At 34.5% G+C, this 22,976-nt stretch overlaps 1 protein-coding gene across 1 annotated transcript; it reads right to left on the bottom strand.

Annotated features, from left to right (window-relative positions):
- Positions 1–14,564: 14,564 nt before the first annotated feature.
- LOC143558028 (protein neprosin-like) lies at positions 14,565–15,538 on the bottom strand. Its single transcript, XM_077046961.1, has 4 exons — positions 15,395–15,538; positions 15,258–15,311; positions 15,030–15,161; positions 14,565–14,948 (listed from the first exon to the last, which is right to left on the bottom strand). Exons 1-4 carry the CDS (start codon positions 15,536–15,538, stop codon positions 14,565–14,567), a joined length of 714 nt encoding a protein of 237 aa, XP_076903076.1.
- Positions 15,539–22,976: the final 7,438 nt, after the last annotated feature.

Genomic DNA, 22,976 nt, shown 5'->3' with positions numbered 1-22,976 from the left:
CACTGCCCATTCCCGAACTTAACATCGTGCCCTTGGTCATCCAACTGCCCAACTGAAATCAAACGTTTCTTCAAACTTGGAATAACCCTCACGTCTTTCAAAGTCCAAAAAGTACCGGCTGAAGTTATCAAATCAACGTCTCCCATACCCGTAACCTCTAAAATATCATCATTCGCTAGTCGAACTTTTCCAAAATCCCCAAATTTAAGATTCTTCATCGTTTCACTACAGTGAGTGGCATGAAACGATGCACCAGAATCCATCACTCAAGCATCAACGCTACTCTCAACACTACAAACCAAAGCCTCATCACTACTGACCCCGTCATCTGTGTCGTCTTCTGTAACGTTCACCTCTTTCTTACCATTCGGACACTGATTCCTGAAGTGTCCTTTCTCTTTACAACCCCAACATTCAATATCCTTACGAGTCTTAGACTGACTCCTCTTCCTGCTCCCATTGCCTCGCTGTTTTCCCCTACCTCTACCTTCTGTGACTAGCATATTGCCTGATGATTCACCTGAACTTCTACGTCTTGAATCTTCTCCCAGAATCAGATCTCGAATCCCATCGAAAGTAATATTTGTAGACGAACTACAAACTGCAGTCACTGTTTGCGACCAACTGTCGGGCAAAGAGGATAATAACAAGAGGCCTTGAACTTCATCATCAAACTTAATGTCAACTGACACTAAGCGGGACAAGATCGAATTAAGATTATTGATATGAGTTGTAACTGACCCACCCTCTTTCATTCGAGTTGTCACTAGCTCTCTGATAAGATAGACCTTATTCGCTGCCGAAGGCTTCTCATACATGTTGGATAGTGCGTCCATCATACCACGGGCTGTGGTTTCTTTCATGACGTTAAACGCCACATCTTCCGACAACGACAATGTAATACAAGCCCTAGCTTTCTTGTCTAACTTCTTCCAATCTGCTTCTGACAACTTTTCTGGTTTTTCATCCTCGAACACTACATCCAAGTCTTTCTGACATAGTAGTGTCTCAATCTGCATCTTCCACCAACCGAACTTCTGTCCGTCAAACTTCTGTATCGAAACCTTTCCGTCTTCTGCCATAACAATGACTAAAACGAAAAAACTGGATAAAAAACAGAGACAGACACAGCAACACGAGCCTGAACTTAACGATTGTTCTACTGAACTCTGTTAAACAATCAACCTATTTAACGTGCAGCGGAATAACGAACTGTAAATCAGAAACCGAAACTTTAAACTGAAACGATAAACCTGACAAACGCGGTTGGCACTGGTTCTAAGTTTCTTTAAATTTCTTCTGACTTGAAACTGTTCTTCAACGAAAACAGGATCTTGATTCGCTGTTATTGACTCGTACTTTGCAAAGTAGGATCTCGACTCGCAAAACTTCTGCCTTCTTTTCAACCTTCCGGTCGATCGCTGGATACGTCGGCTAGCTGCCAACACCGAAAACCTAGATCGACAACCTGAATCTGACCTGTGGCAACTGGTGGCAGCGAAACCCTAGCAGCAGTTAGCGGTAACGCGGCGGAACCCTAGCCCCGATCACTGGTGCGGCGGCGACACGCGGAACTGGTTCACCGTGTTCTTCGTGTGATCCGAACCTAAGCTCTAGATACCACTTGTTAGGATTAAACGCACACACGAAACCGAACACGACACGAAAGCAGTAAACGAACACGAGGATTTAACGTGGTTCGGTCTAAACTGACCTACGTCCACGGGTGGCAACTAGGTATATCTTTATTGAGTGACCAAATATTACAAGTACATAATGTTGTTTATATAGAGACTGAACTAGGGTTAGTAAAGTATTATGCAAGAAATCTAAACCGGGCCGGGCTTGGGCCCGACCGCCCACACCCGTCTCCTCTTTTGACTTCATATAATAAACCGGGCCAACAAGGCCTACGAACCCAACAAGAGATGAGGCGTATGCGAGATCTTGGAGTTATAAAGAGCGTACGAAGGCGTTGCACGATCGGAAGTTGAAGAAGGTGAAAGAGTTTAAGTGTAGGGATCGAGTGTTGGTTTATAATTCCCGTCTGAAGTTATTTCCAGGTAAACTTAGATCGAGATGGGTAGGACCGTATACGGTCAAGGAGGTGTTCCCACATGGTGCGATTGAACTTCAGGATGTTGATGGGAGCTCGTGGAAGGTGAACGGCCATAGGTTGAAGCATTATATTGGTGGGCCAATTAATTCGGTTTAGAAGGACATGTATCTCCTCGATATCCCTAGGTTGACTGTTTGATAGGGATAGGACTTTGGGTAATGCCGAGTGTAGAGTTTGTATATGTTTGTATTTGTTTTCTGTTATTTTTGTATTTTGAGTCGATTTTTAAGTTTTAGAGTCTGTTTGATGTCTGCTTTGGGTGCTTTGAGTTTTGTTTTGCAGGTTTGGATGCTATCGTTCGTACTCAATCTCCATTCGGGCGAGGGTGTTCTGAGCTTATTTGATTGTGGAGGGGACCCAAAAGCTGCGGCCGCGAATGAAATGCTATACGGTCGTTTTATCAACTTGACTTACGAAGGTCACTGCCTAATTACCAGGGGAGTCTGTTCCATTTTCTTTATACTTTGCTTTATTTTATTTTATTTTATTTCTGCTTTATTTTGGTCTTTTTCCCGTCTCACATTGAGGACAATGTGAAATTTAAGTGTGGGGATGAGAAACTGACGTTTTTTTTTAGGTAGTTTAAAATAATAATAATAATAATAAATAAATAAAATAAAAAGTAATAAAAAAAAATTTGTCCCTTGAATTAAATATTTTGCAACAAAATGGAAAATGATAGAAAAATTGGGGATTGGTTGTTCAAAACTACTAATATATACGAGATAAAAAAAATAGAAAGCGCACTTAATTTGGATGTATCGGTAGGCCCAACTAGCCTTGAAAGGTTTCCCTTGATTATTATAAATATACCTATAATTAAATCATTAAGTTTTGTGGGTTTTCATCTTAGGAAAACAGAAAAACTGAAACGTCTAAGGTATTGAAAAGCACCAGTGTAGGTTAAAACCTTGTAAATCTTAAAATTTGATTTCATCTACATAAGTATTGAGCATATAAATATATAAAGCTGAAAAAAAAATCCAATAATTTAATGTGTCTCCCTCTGGGATAGTGACTTGGAGATGACATCAATGGATAAGGATCGATAAAAATAATAAATAAAATCCAACAACCTATGTGTTTTCTTTCGAGTTGGTAGCTTGACTGATAGGCCTCTGGGTGAGGATTAAAAGAACGTTCATGAGTAATGACCAACAGCTTACATGCTTCTCACTGGGCTAGCAACCACGGTGAGAACATCCATGGGTGAGGTCTAAGTTATGTTGAAATATAAAATTGCTCAAAATAATTCAGTATTTATTTATGAAGTTAAATTTTAATAGTTACAAGTTTTTAGGGTGCACTAGTAAAATAAAATCTTTATGGTTTTCTCTTTGCTTTAACATGCCTGAAACAAATTAGGTGGCTTTGTGATTTTTGGTGTGAGACCCTTAGACTGAGTGTTAACTTGAACTTAATCACTGAATATGATGGGGGGCCTGATAGGTTGGTGGCTGGGTTTGGGTTTAAGTGGACAACAATATCGATAATCACGGTTTCTGCGTTTATCTATTAATAATTAAAATAACCTTAATGTTTTGAAAATCAGTTTTCCGATTATGATTCCATTGCAAATAGCTTTTTCAGTGACGAAAAAGATTTAAGTGTGGGGATATTTGATATGGTCTAAAATATACATATTATTATATGAATATTCCATACTTTTAAATGCTTTTGAGCCAAGTTTTTATTGAATATTATTAATATTTGGTTCACATGCGAGTTTAATGGTTTCTAGAGACTATGAGCTAAAATGAAACAATTTTTTTAATAAACTTGAAACCAACGAATGAATAAGTCATGCATAATTTTTGTATTTAGCTCTTTTAGTTTACTAGTAAGAAAGTGGGTACTTTAAGCATGCTTTTGCATTTCAGGTTATGGAGCATTAAAGATACATAATTGAAGCTTGGTGTTTTAACGCCCCAAATTCTCGTAAACGCCGTTGCTCAGTGCGCATATTAAAGTGGTCATACGAAACTATTAATGGAAAGTACTTTGGGAGCTAAATAAATATGAAAGGACACATGAAGGGGCTATTGTGAAAATATGAAATTAATTCACTTTCTAAGATATATGTTCATGAGTGGAGAACCCCAATAAAAAAAGAGAGATTCTTTCGTGGAGCAGAAGAGATAGGACACGGCAACCACTGCACATATATATTCATTATAGAGGACAGTCGACATATACATATTATTATTCTTTTCGGGAGGAGCTTTGGGATTCGGAAGTCCATTGAAGAATTTGTGTTATTTTCGTGAGACTTGGAACAAAGTACACAGCAGCAGACATCGTTCATATTATTAAATTTGTTTGGGTTTTGAAAGCAGCCACAAGTCAATTTCTTTTAAAGGTGTTCGGGTTCATACCTACTCATTCAAATACGGTTCTCTTGTTTTTAAATCTTATTATGAACTTGGGTATTGAACTTATTTATTTTATTATTGTTTTGAAATGGTTATCGACTAAACCATTTTTAGTTGCCTAGGCTTTGAATGAATATTTGTTGACTTTTGGTTTGCTTGTCGGTATTGGGTTATTGGTGTTGGACTAATATTATTGTAATAGACTTTTTGATGTTTTTAAGATGAATATGCATGCTTAATATTAAATTACTTTTATTTAATAGTTCCATATGTGTCTTTGTGAAAGTCTTTCATGTGTAGACGCATATTAGGTTACCTATTGTGTGTTCGTAACTAGTTTATGGTTTATAGTCGACATAATCCATAGGAACTATTATTTGAGGGTTTAGAGATTTTAAGTGTTCTGCCTATCTTGAGACTGAGAGGTAATAGATAGTTGGGGTTGTCTTATTCATTAGGCGGTTTGGGTATAGATTACACGAGAGTGGATTTCCCCCTTATTGTCTTTTGATTTTTGCTATCCTAAGTCTTTTTAAGCATCTTTAGGTTACTCCTTACGTCCCTTACACTCCCGGATGTATTGTGATTAGTGAGACTGAGAGGTGATCTAGTCATTAGAGTACTTTAATATTGTTGGAGAGACTGAGAGGTAATCCAACCAACCGGTTTGCATCATACGCCCCTTAGGTATTCCTTTTAGGTGACACCCAGAGAATGATCAGGGATCCACTAGGATGTCTAGGGCGTCGTACCTTTAGATCCCGGTTCCATCACAATTTCCATAGCCGATAAGCATCCAAGATTTACAAATAGGATTTCAAACCTAGGTAACGTCTTTCTCATTAGTGGTTTTCATCCAAGTCTTAGAATTTTAAGTTTAATTTATTAGTTCACTTTAGCTTAATTAATTAGTTTAATTAATTATTAGTTTAAAAATAAAATAAATAAAAAAAATCCAAAAATAATCATTTTATTAATTATTAATATTAGCTTATAGAATCTAGTTTCATTAATTTAATTAGTGTCTCTAGGGTTCGATATTCCCGGACTTTCCATAGCTATTCTACACCCAATAGGTTCACTTGCTTGTTGCTAGTGGTTTGGTTTAGGGTATTCTAGGTTTTTATTACTCGTTGTGCTAGGTCTTGTGTTAAGTGTTTGGGACCCATGAAACCCCCCTCTATATATAACCCAACCACTCCTTCCTTTTCTTTTCCTTTCTCATCCAAACACACACACACTCAAGAAACACACACATACTTTCTCTCTAGCACTCGGATTTAAAATCCAAGCCAAAGAAGTGTGGAATCTCGTGTTTAACATCGTCAAGCAACAAGAATCACGTCCAGATCTACGTATCGTCCAGATTTGAACTCGAACCCGAAGCAAAAGGTGGGTTTCGGTTTAAATGGTTAAGTTTTATGGTTATAATCGTCATGCAAACAGATATAATGATAGATCGGGTTGTAAAATGTAAGAAAAATATAAACTTGGTAAGTTATAACCTCTCGGGTGCACCTTGTGATATGATGTGCTTGAAGTAGTTTAATAATTATTAACTAAATTAACTAAAAATAAACACTAAGTAATACCCTAGACTCTCTAAAACCCGACTAAACTACTAACCGGCAAGTGAACCGATCGACTCTAGTAAAGCTAAGTAAGTCCGGATATCGAACCCACGAGACTTTTTAAATTACGTTTACTAGCTAATTAGACTCGACTATAAAACATGACTTATTATTTATATTTGTTTAAGGGAGTTTTTGTTTAAAATTCTTAAGTAATACTGTAATTAAAACTAATTAAGAAAACAAGTAAATTAAACGAAAACAAAGTTTGTTATGAAAATAAGATGATGATGAGAAAACTACCTAGGCTAGACTCCCCTAAATTTCTGTAATGAATTGACTCGGGAAGATATTTAGTTATGGACTTGGATCGTAAAATAGACACTTAAAAGAAAAACCAAATAGGACCCTTGACCCTTCTCAAGAGAAAACCTATGGATTTTTAACAAGTTTTAACGCATACCAGTATTAAAAATCAAGTTCGCTTACGGTCACCCAATTGTTTACAATTTAGTTCCTTTATACGAAATCCTACCTTACAGCGCGGAAATCAAAGGCAATTTACTATGATTAATTGATTTGATAAACAATAATAAATAATCAACCCTAGACGGACTCCTCACGAAGAACTAAATCTAGTGAGATTAAATAGTAAAGACTTATCAATAACCTAGCACTTTACAGATTTTAGGTTAGCAGCTCACTTAAATTTATTTAACAATATTATTCCTATGATCTTATCGCGAAATCAAATCATAAAATAATCAAGAACACAGAGTAATTGACCTAATAGCAATCCTATCAGATGACAAACAATAATCAAGGAAAACTATGGAATAAAACTCATCAAACAATCCTAAGCAATCATACGCATCAATTAATTATAAGCAAATCTTTTACTAAATCATAAAAAACATAACTTAAATAAATCCCAAGTTAAATCAAAACGTCAACGTAAGTTCATCATAAGCCTAGGCAGTCTATAACGTTTAGCCTAGCATCTTAAAATTAAACGAAACAAACAAACAAGAATTCATGGTGTAAAATAAACGAAAACGAAAGAAACAAAAGATAAAACCCGTGTTCTTCGTCTTCAACACCAGCTGATTCTTCGATTCCAAAGTTGCTGAAAACTCTTCTCGGTTGCCTCGGGATTCACCAAATTCGGATGTGGGGTTAAGGTATGATTAATGGTGAGTTTAGGGGTCTTTATATAGGCAACAAGGGTCCAAAAATATGTTAAGTCGGCCAACACACGGAAGATTCTGGAAGTCGGGCACCGCCACACCATGCCGCGCCGCGCGGCGGGCTTCTCCTCCCCCGTCGCGCGGCGCACCGGCCAAAGGGGGGGTCTGGTTCACTTCGTCTGGTCTGGTTCAATCCTGGTTCGGTCCTGTTCATTTCCTGACGCGTCGGTTCTCCGGTTCGGCTTGTTTTTGCTCGTTTATCGCCCTCTTTTCACCGGAATTATAACCCGAAACCTAAAACATAAAACATAAAACTAAGTTAGTAGTATACAAATCTTTCAAGAAACCGACCAAAAATAATAAAATATTAGATAAAATATACACTGGATTCAAGTATAATAAACGTTATATCATGATAAAAAGGTGGTGTTTGAACTTTGAGAGATGGGTTCAGGATCAGGTGCATGGGGTCAGAATGTGTCAAAAGTTAGGAAAGAGTAAAAATCAGGTCCTGAGGAAGAACCACAAAGTAAAATGGCTTAAAAATGGTAAAAGTGAAGAAAGGCAGGCATTTCGCTTCGCTCAGCCATGAGAAGCGAAACAGGCATTTCGCTTCGCTCAGTCATGCGAAGCGAAACAGTTCCATGCGAAGCGAAAAAGCATGCGAAGCGAAATTCCATGCATGCGAAGCGAAATTCTTCCATGCGAAATTTTATAAAATTCATTTTCTGATGCATTTTTATTAAAGGACTGTTAACGAAAATAAATTTTTTCCGACGTGACTTTCATTATTATTATTATTATTATTATTATTATTATGATATATTTTTGTTTATGTTATTTTTTATTATTTTTTTTCTTTTTTTTCTTTTTAAGTACTTTATATAATTATAATAATACTTAGTATTATATATCAAATGCTCGACTCGTCATTCGTCGGTCTCAAGTTTATTAAAAGTGTTCTATTTTAGCCCATCGTCTCTTGAAACCATTAAACTCACCCATGAACCAAATAATAGTAATATTCATTAAAAACTTGGCTTAAAAGCATCCAAAACGTAGGGAATATTTATATATTATGTAACATCCAACTTTTTGTTAAATAATAAATGACGGAAAGTTTAGTTATTAACTGTGTGTCGTTAAGTTAGTCGTGTGTTAAGTTTTGGATAATATTTGGATTTGGAATTGTGATTGGGTTGTGGGGCCCATGGCCCTATATAAACCTAACATCTCCACCCTTTCACCATTTTGTACCTTTCACCACACACACACACACTCAAGAACACACACACTTTCTCTCTACATTCCGGATCCAAATCCGTGTAAAAAGAGGAAGAATCTCGTGTGTAGACATCATCAAATAACAAGAATCACGTCCAGATCTACGTATTGTCCGGATCTGAACTCGAACCCGAAGCAAAAGGTAGATTTCGGTTTAAATGGTTAAGTTTTATGGTTAGAATCGGCATGCAAACAGATATAATGATAGATCGGGTTGTGAAATGTAAGAAAAATATAAACTTGGTAAGTTATAACCACTTGGGTGCACTTTAAGGTAAAAAAGTGGCGTTTAGACTTTGAGAGATGGGTTCAGGATCAGGTGCATGGGGTCAGAATGTGTTGAAAGTTGAGAAAGAGTAAAAATCAGGTCCTGAGGAAGAGCCACGAAGTAAAATGGCTTTAAAATGGTAAAAAACGAAGAAAGGAAGGCATTTCGCTTCGCTCAACCATGAGAAGCGAAACAGGCATTTCGCTTCGCTCAGCCTTGAGAAGCGAAACAGGTTATGCGAAGCGAAATTCTTTGCGAAATTCCTCCCATGCGAAACTGTTTAAGTTGTTATTAAAATGTGACCCGATTAATTTTCTGATGCAGCTCAACCCCAGCCAGGGGCTCTGCCCCTTGGACCCTGCTAGGGGCCGCCGCCCCTAGACCCCGCTACCAGGGGCGCTGCCCCCGGACCCCCGTTAGTTGAGAGTTTCATTAACTTAGATGTAGGAAGTAGTAGTAATGGATAATTGACACGCGTAATGTATTGTACAGTTAGGCGTGCACAATTAAGGAAGGCCATTACCATTAACAGCGAGAGAAACCGACTCCGGGTGAGTTTCTAGCCCCTTTATCTGTTATATTTTTGGGTTGTGTGCATACTCCTTTGTGATAGTTGTTAATACACTTAACTTAAGTGGTAAGTGTATGATATGTGTATGTTATATGTATGACTAAGTATTGAAAGTTATTATGGAATGTTTATACGAATGAATATGTACATATACGTATATACATGGCCAGAAGATATGTAAAGTATTGAATAAAAATGAATGTATGATCGAGTGACGTGACATGTATGGTTATTGGAGACAAAGGGACCAGACCCTAATAATATCTGAGACAGAAGGGACCAGACCCTGATAATATCTGAGACAGAAGGGATCAGACCCTGAAAATATTTGAGACAGAAGGGACCAGACCCTAATAATATCTGAGACAGAAGGGACCAGACCCTAATAATATCTAGAGATAGAATAGGCTATGGTAAATCACAAGGCCTTATTAAAGAAAGTATGTAACCGCGTGTGCATGTATATAAAGTTTGTATGAAAGAAGTAAGAGTAAATAAGATATGCATACGTATCTTCGGATGCGTATGAGTAAGGATATGAATGTATTGTATGTTAAATGATTAACTAGAATTCACTCAGCGTAGCTGACTTTTAGTATGCACGCATGCAAATAGGTTGAGGTAGCTGGATTAAGGAGGGACACATGGCATGGACTGAAGAGACTGACATCCATGATGAAGTGTTATGACTTTTTTAATTAATTATTTATGAAAAGACAATTTGTATGTTAAGACAAGAATGAATGTTTTGTAATGTGATGCTTGAAGTTTTTAATTATTCCGCGAAGTTTTAATTTACTCTGATTTTAGAACTGTGTTTATGAGTAAATCCAACACCAAAGTAGGGTTACCGGGAACGAGGCCTTACATCAAAACTCGTTGCCTCCCCGTCATATTAGCTCAAAACTCGTCGTTTTCTAACCATGCTAGCTAAAAAAACTTCTACCTTGTCTTACTAAAAACATGGATCCTAAACTAATTTAAAAAATATTTAAATATTTTTAATTTTATTGGTTTTTAAATTATTGTATATAAGATTTTCGATAATAAAACAATTAAGAAAACTAATGCATACTATCAAAATCATTTTATTTGTACCTTGTTTAGATATAAATTTTTAAATAACAAAATTTATTAAATTTAATGTTTAAGCTAATATGGCGGAGAGACGACAGGTTTTGAGCTAACATGATGTTGAGACGACGAGTTTTGAGCTAACATTGCGGTGAGGCGATGAGTTAAGAAACATGTCGTTTCAAACTCCTAGCGTAGAGGCGACGACACGCTAGTAAAGGGACAAAGATGGAATTTGAATTTTATGATGACATATTTGGAATCTATCTCTAAACGAGAGACATTTTGAAAATTTTCTCTTTCTTTTTTATAATTAACTTTGTTGTAAAAATTACATTTAAATTTATAATTCATCTATTGCTTAATTTATCAATTTGTCTTCAAGTTATTAAACATAAACAACCATGTACCTCCATATAGGGGTGAGCAGCAAACCGAATTAACCGAATCGAAACCGAATTAACCGAAAACACCGTACCGAAAGAACCGAACCGAAGCATTAACCGACGGTTAATTTTTTGTTTTTTGAAAAACCAAAATTTCGGTTTCGATTCAATTATCCATTTTTAAAAAACCAAAAAAAACCCGAACCGAACCAATTGATGATGATAAAGATTATCAAGATGATGAGAAATGGACTAAACTTTTAAGATAAATAAATAAGATGATGAATGAAGATCGGGACAAAATGTTTAATGCTTTTTAATTTTTAAACTCTATTTAGCAACTTTGTATTCGTATGATTCCACATAGCACGTGCCTATTTTTGTTTTTGGATTCAATATATATGTGGACTATGATACTCTAACACGTTCTTATACAAGCTTAAAATATGCATTTTCCTTTTTTTATTTTTATTTTTTTTGCAATGTCAATACATAATTGAAAAAAACCGAAAATAACCGAACCGAAACCAAAATTAACCGAAAAACCGAAAACTGAAAAACCGGAAAACCGAAAACCAAACGGTTTGCATATTCAAATTACCGATTACTTCGGTTTCAGTTTAGGTTTCGTCTAATAACCAAACCAAACCGAACCGTGCATAGCCCTACCTCTATAAAAAGATTATTTGCAAATTACATGATTTGCATCCTCCTCAAATTATTTTTCTCTACGTCTGTTCCCTAATTAACTTGATTTTTGGAAATAAATACTTATATTAAATTAAAATATTTCTATTAAAGTCTACAAAATTTTTTTTTAGTATAAAGAAGCAAATTAGAAAACTTTAATAAACGATGGAATAAATATGGATATTTTATATGATGAGGTGGGATAACTTTTGCTTAAAGGATACCCAAGCAATTATCCCTTGCCCACATTATGTATCCAACCGGCCTCGTTTTCTTTGTAATCCTCAAATGGAGAGAGAGCCTAGATACTTTGCTTTCTAGGTTAATAGAACCATTTATATTCATGGAAAGTGTATATATATATAAATTACATATTAAATTCGTTTAATTTGTATTTATATCTTATTACTTGACTAAACATGACCAACGTTTATCCGAGATCGACCACAAGACCTAAATATGGCAAAGGGACTATGGAAAAGAAGTCCTACACTTTTTGGGATTTTTCTTTTTTATGACACATTATGATAAAAGAAAGTGTTATAAATCTTTCATGCCACGGACTTAGGTTCCTATCTTAAGCAAAATAAAACTTGAGAGCAAGGGTTAGATGAAAGAATTAAAGGAACTACTATTAATAGTCATTCATTTGAAGTTGATATTTGATTGTGATTAAATCATATTAAAATGTAAGCCTAACTAGCACGGGAACGGGTACGGGAGCTGGATACGGGGACGTTACGGGTACGGGAAGCGGCAAAAATAAAAAATCCAAGATATAGGTACGGCTAGGGTACGACAAAAAAATATATAAAAAAATACAAACATATTAATCAAAGTTCAAAATAGATTTATACTAATATAAAGTGCAAACTTCAAAAAAAAACCTACATCAATCTTAGGTAAGTAACTATCAATAAAAAATAAAATAAATATATAATTTTTATCTATATATATAATCAATTTTAAACATTTTATGTATAAAATTATAAGTTGATGACTAAATGTAAACTAGTTTAGACAAAGAGGGTTAAATTTTAAATTGCATAACCTAATTTAACATTTTATGTAAAAGTTAACAAGTTTTAGGAGCTAAATGTAAACAGATGAAAGATCGAGGGGTTAAATGGTAAAATTACCCTAGAAAAAAATACTAATCAGCCGCCTACTTTTTCTTATTTCTTCTTCATTGGTTTTCCGGCGCCGGAATTCTTCACTGAAATATGCCATGCCGCCGCTCCGTCATGCTATTGGCTATAGAAACGTCTCGGAATCGTTTGTTGACCGTCCCTATTTAACGGGTTCGTTTAAGAAACATTTCCGACGCGTTTCCGTCCCCATACCGTCCCCGGGACCGATACTCTAACCTCCAAGCCGTCCCCGTGCTTCAGAGATGTAAGGTTTTATCGATTGAAAACAAAACAAAAGGACACAAAGGTATTATAGACATTTTGCTTGGCCTAAATTTTCTAGAGTCAAAAATCACATTCGTTATCTATTGTCTAATTTTATTTTATATACAATGAAATTTGCAAATCCTTTTACAACTCAACTAATGCTTAAAAAAAACTTTAATAAAAAATTAATTTTAAACTTGTTAATGCCTATTAAAATAGGTGTAATATGTAATACATGTAATATCATATTACACATATATAATGTGCGAAACACATATGTAGTATACATATATTTTTTTATGTATTCTGATTTTACATTTTCAAAAAATAAAATGCATAAATAAAAAAAATAATGCAGCATTATATAACCTGATCTACAAAAGTCGACAGAATGGGCCAAGCCCATTCCACGCTTTTGTTTGAAACCTTCAGCCCTTCACATCCCAAATTTATGATTTTTATATTCAAGTAGAACATTAATGAGAAATCACTCAATTCAATACTTTGTACAATGATGATAATCATAAAACATTAAGGGTAATGCTTCTTGGAGGTAATGGAATACGAGAATGAATGAAATTGACAAGTGAATGAAATGGATTATTACATTATTTTGTCTTGTTTGGTTAACCTATAGGAATGAAATGAATTATTTTTATATTGTTTGGTATTCAAAAAAATTATATGGATGAAATAAAAATAATAAAAACACTCATATCTCAAAATAATTTTTTCTTTTACCAAAAAAAAAACAAACTAAATTGGCGACGGTGGTGGTGGTAGTTCCCGTGACGAAAATGGTTGTGGCGGTCAAGAGGCAGGGGTGGTGGTTGTGGTGGTGGCGGTGGCGGCGGTGGGGGTGGGGGTGGCGGTGGACCACCCGGTGGTCAAGCGATGGTAGCATTGGTAGTGATGCTGATGGTAGGGCGGCGGCAAGTGGTGGTGATCAGGCAACGACAATGGTGATGGCGGTGATGGCCAAGCGGAGCCGATGGCAATGGTTGCGATGGTTACCGCAACGATAGTGGCGATGACGGTGGCGGTGGTAACGCTGGTTGTAAGGTGGCGGTGGCGGCGGTGGTGGTGGCGACAACGGTGGTAGAGCTGGTGGTAAGGTGGTGGTGGTGGCGACGGTGTTGGTAGTAGCGATCAGGTGGTGGTGGTGGTGGTTGTTGTTAAGTGGTGGAGTTTTTGAGAAGGTATAATGAAGGAGGAATGAAATGAAAAAAAAAGAAGGGGGGTAGGAAGAAATTGTTTTGATGGAATGGAATTCAATGTGTAATTGATGATTTTATTCCATTGAGCAACCAAATATCACATTTTTCATTCCTACGTAATAAATCATTCCATTTCTCTTGTCATTACTGCATACCAAACGCTACCTAATGGTCTCATTATTATAAAAATAAAATAAAAGACATCCTAAATTTCTCTTATGAAATCCTTGAATTTATATTCACTCTATTAATTTGCCATTTTCCCTTATCCGTGGCCGGAGATGAAATGAGTTACTTTTTTCGTACCCGATGGTCTAAGGTTTAATTTCAAGAATTATGTATGAAATTCAAAAACAGAGTTAACGATCTGTTAGTTTGGGATTATTATTGCTAACAAAACAGAAAGTTCATCATCATATATATGACACTTAACTACACTTTGGATTATTGCGACTCCCCGGACCTCCATAATACAAAATAGGTTCCGGGACATATTCTTTCAATATATACGCGTCGTAGCAGTTCCACTCGTCGGATCTAGCATAGAGCGGTTCTGGTCGCTTTGGTGGATTTGAATTCTGTTCTACTAACATCCCTGTTACCTTTCCTGAGGTCTCAGTTATTGGATCAGCAAACTCTCCACTGGCCATATTTGTTGCTGTATGCGGACTGGTTCCAACTTTAGGGCTGTAGACTTCACCTCCCCACTGGACCAACACCGCTTGATGTCTCATTGTCTCAAAGATGTCTGCGGGCCAGTACCCGACTTCCTTATCGTTGTATTTAAGCCACCAGTTACTTGTTTGTGGATCCTAGATAGTAGATACACGAAAACTATGATATTTAAGATTCTTGGATGAAAACTTTGTGAAAAATGAAATATTTTTACCGACTTTGGAGATTTGAATTGTGATTTCAGATCCATAGAATGAACCGATATCCATGCCGAGAGTGACATCTCTGGATGTTTGAACGAATCCAGGACAAGTGAGATCGAAGCAGCCTGTATTCTGCATACCGTCAACCTGTAATGTGTGGAATTGTTAATTCAACACGTTTGAAACAAGTAAATATATCTCAAAAATGTGTAAAATTATACGATCCGTATGTTAGAAACCTACGGTCCAGTATGCAAATAAGCGGGTATACTGATCGTTGTAAACAATCGGGTTCACCTGAAACATAAAAATTTCGTATGATATCAAGATTTAAAATGTGTTGTATGTAGCAGTAATGGGATTGATCGAGTAGTAGTTACCGCCCATCCAGCTTCCGCGGTCTCAAAGGTTTGTAAGGGGCCAGACCTAAGCATAATTTGAGAACTACTATAAGCACCAATTGATTCAATGTATGGATTAAATACTTTGATATTGCCTTTAGCTCCTGAGTAACTGTATCCCATCGTTACAGCCCCTGCAAACTATATAGATGTAGGTTAAAAAAGGATAGACATATGTATATGATAGTAACATTAACATGGAAATCACGGGTTTGAGTTTGGTCTAAATGAGTTTGCGCAAGTTTCTAGTCGTCGAATCCCCTGAACATGCTTAGCTAAATGGGCGATGTTCGTGTTCACAAGCTGACCTGGTTAACCCTCTTATATATTTATGTATTTAATAATCATGTTTATGTAATAACTTAAACTATTTGTTTATTTTTTATTAAATAATTTTAAAGGTTAAAAAGAAATTGGTATTTTTCAAACATAAGTGCTTAAGAAATCATAGGTAAATCTAGTATTTTAATTACATATTAATATGCAAAAGCAAAAAGTAAATAAAATAATTTTTTAGGTTTAACAAGTCGTGCTCATGTGTTTAAGATGGTAATGAATTCCGAACCTGATGGAAAAACCCAAAACCCGACATAAATGAGACGGGTAATACCCGACCCATTAGGGTTTGGGATTAGTTTTGAAATTTTTCGCGGGTTTGGGATTTCTATTATACCCGATTACCCAATAACATAGACTCATTTACCCGATGTACCCGATATAGCTTATATATATATATAACGTTAAAAGTAGCGGAAGGTTAATCAGGCATCATGTGGTGGCGTTGATAGCCGAAAGACAAGGGTACACGCACCAATCGGCCAGTGTCCTGGTGGTTGAGTGTTATGTGCCTTATGTCCAAGGCTTGATGTAAAACTACTATCGAGCCAGGGGTCTCACCGGAAGCAGTCTCTCTATTTCTATGGGGTAGAGGTAAGGCTGTCTACATCTTACCCTCCTCAGACCCTACCATAGCTTTGCTATTGGTGAGATTTACTGAGTATGATGATGACGATGATATATATATATATATATATATATATATATATATAGAGAGAGAGAGAGAGAGAGAGAGAGAGATAGATAAAGGATGTAAAACTACTATCGAGTGTTATGTGCCTTATCTCCAAGGCTTGATGTAAAACTACTATCGAGCCAGGGGTCTCACCGGAAGCAGTCTCTCTATTTCTATGGGGTAGAGGTAAGGCTGTCTACATCTTACCATCCTCAGACCCTACCATAGCTTTGCTATTGGTGAGATTTACTGAGTATGATGATGACGATGATATATATATATATAGAGAGAGATAAAGGATATAATACAATAATCGTTTATCGTACATTACGTACGGGACACCCTCAGCCCTAGATTTCAAAAAACACATGGTGGCAAATTTGTAAATTATTTCAAATCGTTTTCATCCTAATTAACCGTTGCGTCGATTCAACCATCGTTACCGACGCCATTTGCAGACACACGCTTCAATTGAATTGAATGAAATACGCCATTTGTAGAAACCCAGTTACAGACGTTCCATATTTTGTTCATATGATGATATCGATGATAAAATTAAAGGTCAATTGATGATTGTTTGATGATTACGAGATTATATGAAGTGATTTCAGTGTTAAATTTCATGTTACAGATGTTTAAATTCATATATGAGCTTCTGAATGTTTAAGGTTTGTTCAAGTTTTATGTTACTGAACATTTAAAGGTCTGAATGTATAAGCTGAACTTCTAAACTTTTTTTGTTAACCTTGAATGTATAAGCTAAACGTATAAACTTGAACGTTTAAACTTGAACTTTTGAATTGAACGTTTAAACTTGAATCTTTGAATTGAACTTCTAAACTTGAACGTTTAAACTTGAACTTTTGAACGTATTACTTGAACGTATTAGTTTAAGAGTATTAATTGAGGGTAACTGAACGTATTACTTGAACGTTTAAAGGTGTTCGTTTTGGTCAGAACGTTTAACTTGAACGTTTAAATTTGTTTTGGTCAGAACGTTTTAGTGTCTTCAGTTTTGTTCAGAACGTTTAAACCTGATATTTTGAACCGTAATAAGAGCTCAACTGAGTATAGTATTATGCAATTTCATAATCGATTGATGAATCTAAATCCTTCTACACATCAATTTGATTGATTAAATCATCATTTTTGATCAAATTTTGAAGATTCTTGATATTCAACGACGTTTCATTTTGATTTTGGTTTTTGACTTTAGAGATTTCGTACTTTATGCTTTGATTAGGGTTTAGAAATTGGATGAGACGATGAGTTCAGAATTTGAATCAGATTGGATTTGTAATCAACGAATTTGATCATGAACTATTTTGGGTTATTTATGAAACTTCCACCGCGTGTTTTTTAATCCAACGCTCTAGAAGGTCGCGTACGTAATGTACGATAATATATTATTGTACAATAACCTTCCCCTATATAATATACTAGATTTTATCCCCTGTATTACAGGGGTTGTTTTACATTATTCGTTTTTAATATTTATATATGTATATATTTGGATTTTAATTTTATTTATTTTAAGAAAGCTAATAATTAATATACTTTTAGGTTTGATGATAAAATGGTTTCACAAATAAACGATATGTTATAATCCGGTTTAAAAACTATCTGGGTTTGATGATACCCATTACCCGTTTATTTTCTTTATTATAAAATTGTTTCTTAATTATAAATAATATCTTTTTTTAAAATAAAATAGGATATTAATTTTTAGTATATCCCTATTTTATAGGTTCTCATATCAAATATTTGATGAGATTAATTTTTAATATAGTGAGATGTTATAACCCGTTTAAGAGCTATCTGGGTTTGGTGAGACCTTTATCCGTGAATTCGGGTTAAATACGTGAGAAATCTTCATTTACAAATAAAACAATCTGATGGCTTGAGAGAATAGTTGTTTTACATTTTTTGTTTTTTAATATTTATTTTTTGAATTTTAATTTTCTTTATTGTAAGAAAGTTAATAATATACTAAGGGTTTTATGATAAAAGGGTTTCATAAATAAATGATATGCTATAACTCATTTAAAAGCTATCTGGAGTTTGTGACCCATGCCCCGCTTATGTTTTTAACTATAAAATTGTTTATTAATTTTAAATAATATCTTTTTCTTTTTAAATTTTATATTAAATTTTAGTATATCCCTATTTTATAGGATTTTCATATTAAATAATTGGTAAGGTTAATTTTTAATTTAATGAGATGTTATAACTCGTTTAAGAGCTATTTGGTTTTGGTAAGACCCATACCCATGAATTTAGGTTAAATCAATAAGAGGCCTCCAAAATCAAGCAATTTGGGAGCTTCCATAAAAGGGGGGAGCGACCACATCGTGACATGTAGGATTTTAGGGTCTCCGTTTATATATATTATAGATATATATATATATATATGTATTATATATATATATATATATATAGAAAAGGGTTAAAATAAAAATACATAGTTTTGTATGAAGAGTAGGAAGGACATAAAATTTAGAGTTGGGAAACTATTTGACCCTATTTAGGGAACTATGTAGGCTAAATCCTAATCCTAGGAAACTATTTAGTATTTTTGAAACTACTAATCTTAACCACTAGATCCTAGATCCAAGGGTCTAGATTTATTCTTACTCTTTCTAAAAAACTATCTCTTTTTACTATAACCTACTCCTATATATATATATATATTCCAAATATATTATTTGTCAAAACTGGTTTATGCCAATTATTTTACCTTTATGGTAACCATCTTTGTAATCGATTAGTTATATTTTGTCAAAACCCGGTAGAAACCCGACGGATTTGGGACGAGTTTGGGACGGACTTTTATAACGGGGGTATGGATTTGGGAATACCTAAACCCGACCCATTGCCATCCCTACATGTGTTCATGTTGATTCTCAAGTTTGTGTAATGTTTGTTGATTCTCAGGTTTGTGTAACGTTTCCAGCCATGTACGTGTTGGCTTTGACACGCTAACCAGGAACACTACCCGGCCATTTAAGCATGAGATTACGCAAGAAGATTGAATCCATGGGTGGGATGCATACCGAGTGATCTTTGGTTACGATGACCTTCCCGGGAGTTGGATGTTTGTATGAGGATCTATGAATCGGGATCGTTCCATTTGGGCAACTTCCATACTGCCGCCATAGGTGTAATTGTGCCTTGGAAGAACTAGAGTTTCGCAATGTCCTCGGTGTATCTTCCGTTGATTGAAGATGAGTGGATTTCATCTGAAACATACTTGTGAATTCATAGTTAAAAAAAATATACTCTTTCATTCATATGAACATAACTCAAATTGAATAATAAAAAAAGGTTATATACTTTCATTCAGATTTTATTTTGGATAGCATATTATCGAAATCACATTTTATATGACTTATGATGTCAATCTTTTCAACCGTCAATACTGATTACCTAAGAATACTATCAAGGAGAAAACCCACCACTGTGAGAAACCTTTCTTTGATCTCAAGGATCTTTTAATACTCAACGATCACCCTCATGTCATTAGAGTAAAAGCCAACTTTAAACTTCTTAAATAATATTAAAGAATAAACAACAAATAATAAAACAAAGTAAATAAACAATAATAATAATAATAATAATAATAATAATAATAATGTGTATCATTTGGGTTAACGGTTAGCGGAGTCGTTTAAATATAAATAGGGTTGTTTTTAACCTTTTACTTTGCATTATAACTAATAAAATTAAACTCCCTTTTATTTTATAAATACATATTACTAACACCATAGTTTTATTTAAATTGCATATATGTATTTTACAGTGATATGAAAACTAATTAATACACTTGCTTGCTTTTTAAATATAACAATTAAATATAAAAATCCTTAATTAATATGTGTTTGTTGAATTATTTAGTAGAAATATAATGCATTTAATGCATATATTTAGAATAAAAGTTAGTAATTAATATAGCTAGCGTATCATATTATTATTAAATTTAAATAGTAAATTATTAGAATATTAGAATGTAAATATATAGAAAGACATTAATGATTTTTCCCCTTTAAACGACTAAGCTTGAGGTGGTGAGGGGATTTTTGGTGAAAAATTTTGTTGTTCAATAAAAAAGTTAAGCAATACTATAAAACTTTGAGGTTTTTTTATAGATAAAAATTAAGTGTTGAGTGATTGTCAAGTGTCAACTGCAATGAGTCTTAATTTTGTCACCGATGAAACTTATAATCAGTGGCGGAGCTACACCTAAGGTGTAGGTGTCGGCCTACCTCTGTGAAAAAATAATTTCAAAGGTATATATATGTTAAAATCCTAGTCGACCATATGAAATTTGGACACCGACCCTTTTCTAACTCTTGTGAATTTTTTTTTAGAATCCGTCACTGCTTATAATGTAACTTAGAAGTTAAAAGCTAAACAAAAAGATAGTATATATGCTAATTAACTAAATGAAAAGTGCAATGAAAGTAAATGTGGAATAAAAAAATATGCCTGTTAAATAAATCCAATTCTTGTTACAAACTTGGTCAAAATCTCACACGTATAAATGTTTTCTTATACTAATAAATGTTAAAACATATCAATTATTTGATAGATAAATCCTAAAATATTAGGGAAAAAACAATACCTGAATGGTATGATTTTTCAGAGCCGGATGATCAAAAGCAGGTTGCTTGAAAATGTCAACACAATCAATTATATCTCCATTCGTAACCTATATAAACACTTATGACAAGTTAACGAAGGATGTACAAGCATACTCAAGATAATGGTGAGAGAAAATAGTACTCGACGAGTAGCGTGCAAGAGCATAGAATCATGCCAATATACAAAATAAATAGACGTTACAAAACAACACTAAGTTACCGGAAGCATACCCGAATAGTTTTTATTGCATGTCTATTGGGGATGCTTGTTTTCCTTGCCATGATCATGGACACAAAGATCAAAAGAAAAACGACTATTAGCTTGGATGCCATGCTTCAATGGATGTGCTGTGAATGAACATGAAAAATGATGATACTTATTTATATGCAAACAATGTAACTAGATTATCGTAATATGAATGATATTCCGTAATGTGATTTGTCGAGCAGTTAATCTTTTAACATTTTTAAATCTCTTGTTCCCATATGTAGATATAAATACAATTTCTTTTAAAGGAAATATCTGTAAAAACTACCACAAACATCTGTAAAAATTAATTATTACAAAGTCAACAAATTAATACAAAATCCACAAAATTAATATAAAATTAGAACTTAAAATTAAATTACAATAATGAATAATAAACTCTTGTGAAGGTATCTGGTTTTAGACATGGTTCAAACACATCTCCCGTGATGAAAATGCTCAAGTATCTAAAAGAGTGTTAAAAATGCTCTTTTGTATATATATGATAATAGCCGATGGTTTGTCCTTCTCTAAAGAAGCCAATCATAGTGCGTATTTAAATATGGAGATTTCTAGTCAAGGGGTGACTTAAGAAGTGTTTATGCACCTTTTTTTTTTTTGCCTTTATCCACGATAGAATACACTTTTATTCTCCTTAGTGTGTATGACAGTATGTTCAGTTTTAGTGACTAAATTAACTCAATAAAATGCTATAGAAATTCTTACACATACATCTTCCTTTTATGCTGTAAAAAGGAGATCTCAATTTGTTTTAAAGCTTAAGAAAAACGTCAAAGTGTTGTGGATTCTAATTTTATAAAGAAATCAGCGGTCATGCTTGAAGCTTGAGAGCCAGCCTACACACGTATTACAATATACGTGCATACATAAATTATACATACATAAATCATAAATGCATATGCATAGTAGCATATACTATACACATACATATATACCATATACATACATTATAAACTCGCATACATATATTATATGCACATACAAAAATCTCAAAACCATCCATAAGGAATTGCATACACTATCTAGGGATGTTTTAATCATCAAAATGAAGAGAAATATAAGCGCTGGAGATCGGCATGGTGCTGAGGCGATGATTGGAGGCAGCGACGTGATGATCGGAGAGCATAAGCAAATATGGTTGGAGAGGAGCGGTGGATGTTCTAAACGCGTTAAATGTGTTTTCAGATCTAAAATTAAAGTGGGCGAAGTTTTTGGTTTCAGTCATAATGGATCTTGACAAAAATGAATACATGTCAAAACATTTCATTTTAAAAATGGCCAATTTGGTTCAAATCCAAAGTAAATTCACTTATGGATTCTACTTTTACTCATTGCATGAAATTCATTTTGCTTCCTATGTGACTCTATACATCCGATTAACACTATTCACTTCGATTAACACTAGTTCACATGTAAACTAGTGTTGGTTAACTTAGTTAATGCTATCATTTGAAGGGTATAATCTGAGATAATGTTATCATTTGGGAAAATCATCAAGCTTGTGGCGTGCACGAGCATCATCAACTTTGTTTATGTTATCATAGAGTTGATGTATGCAAATCAAAAGATTACAATGCAAGTTTTTGGTAAAAACTGAACTTGATATTTATCTAAGTAATTCCACATTAGTCTTGGTAAAAA

The sequence above is a fragment of the Bidens hawaiensis genome, unplaced genomic scaffold (genome assembly GCF_021521415.1).
Source record: "Bidens hawaiensis isolate Kalapana, Puna unplaced genomic scaffold, B.hawaiensis_p1.1 tig00019314_1, whole genome shotgun sequence".
NCBI lineage: Eukaryota > Viridiplantae > Streptophyta > Magnoliopsida > Asterales > Asteraceae > Bidens > Bidens hawaiensis.
This window is presented reverse-complemented; position numbering and strand designations above follow the sequence as displayed.

What these genes read in the sequence shown, in the direction of transcription:
- LOC143558028 (XM_077046961.1), bottom strand. Translation starts at nt 15,538, where the DNA reads ATGGGATACAGTTACTCAGGAGCTAAAGGCAATATCAAAGTATTTAAT. An exon ending in GCTTATTTGCATACTGGACC is followed by an intron (nt 15,162 to 15,257) that starts GTAGGTTTCTAA and finishes CACACATTACAG; the next exon opens with GTTGACGGTATGCAGAATAC. An exon ending in TCACAATTCAAATCTCCAAA is followed by an intron (nt 14,949 to 15,029) that starts GTCGGTAAAAAT and finishes TCTACTATCTAG; the next exon opens with GATCCACAAACAAGTAACTG.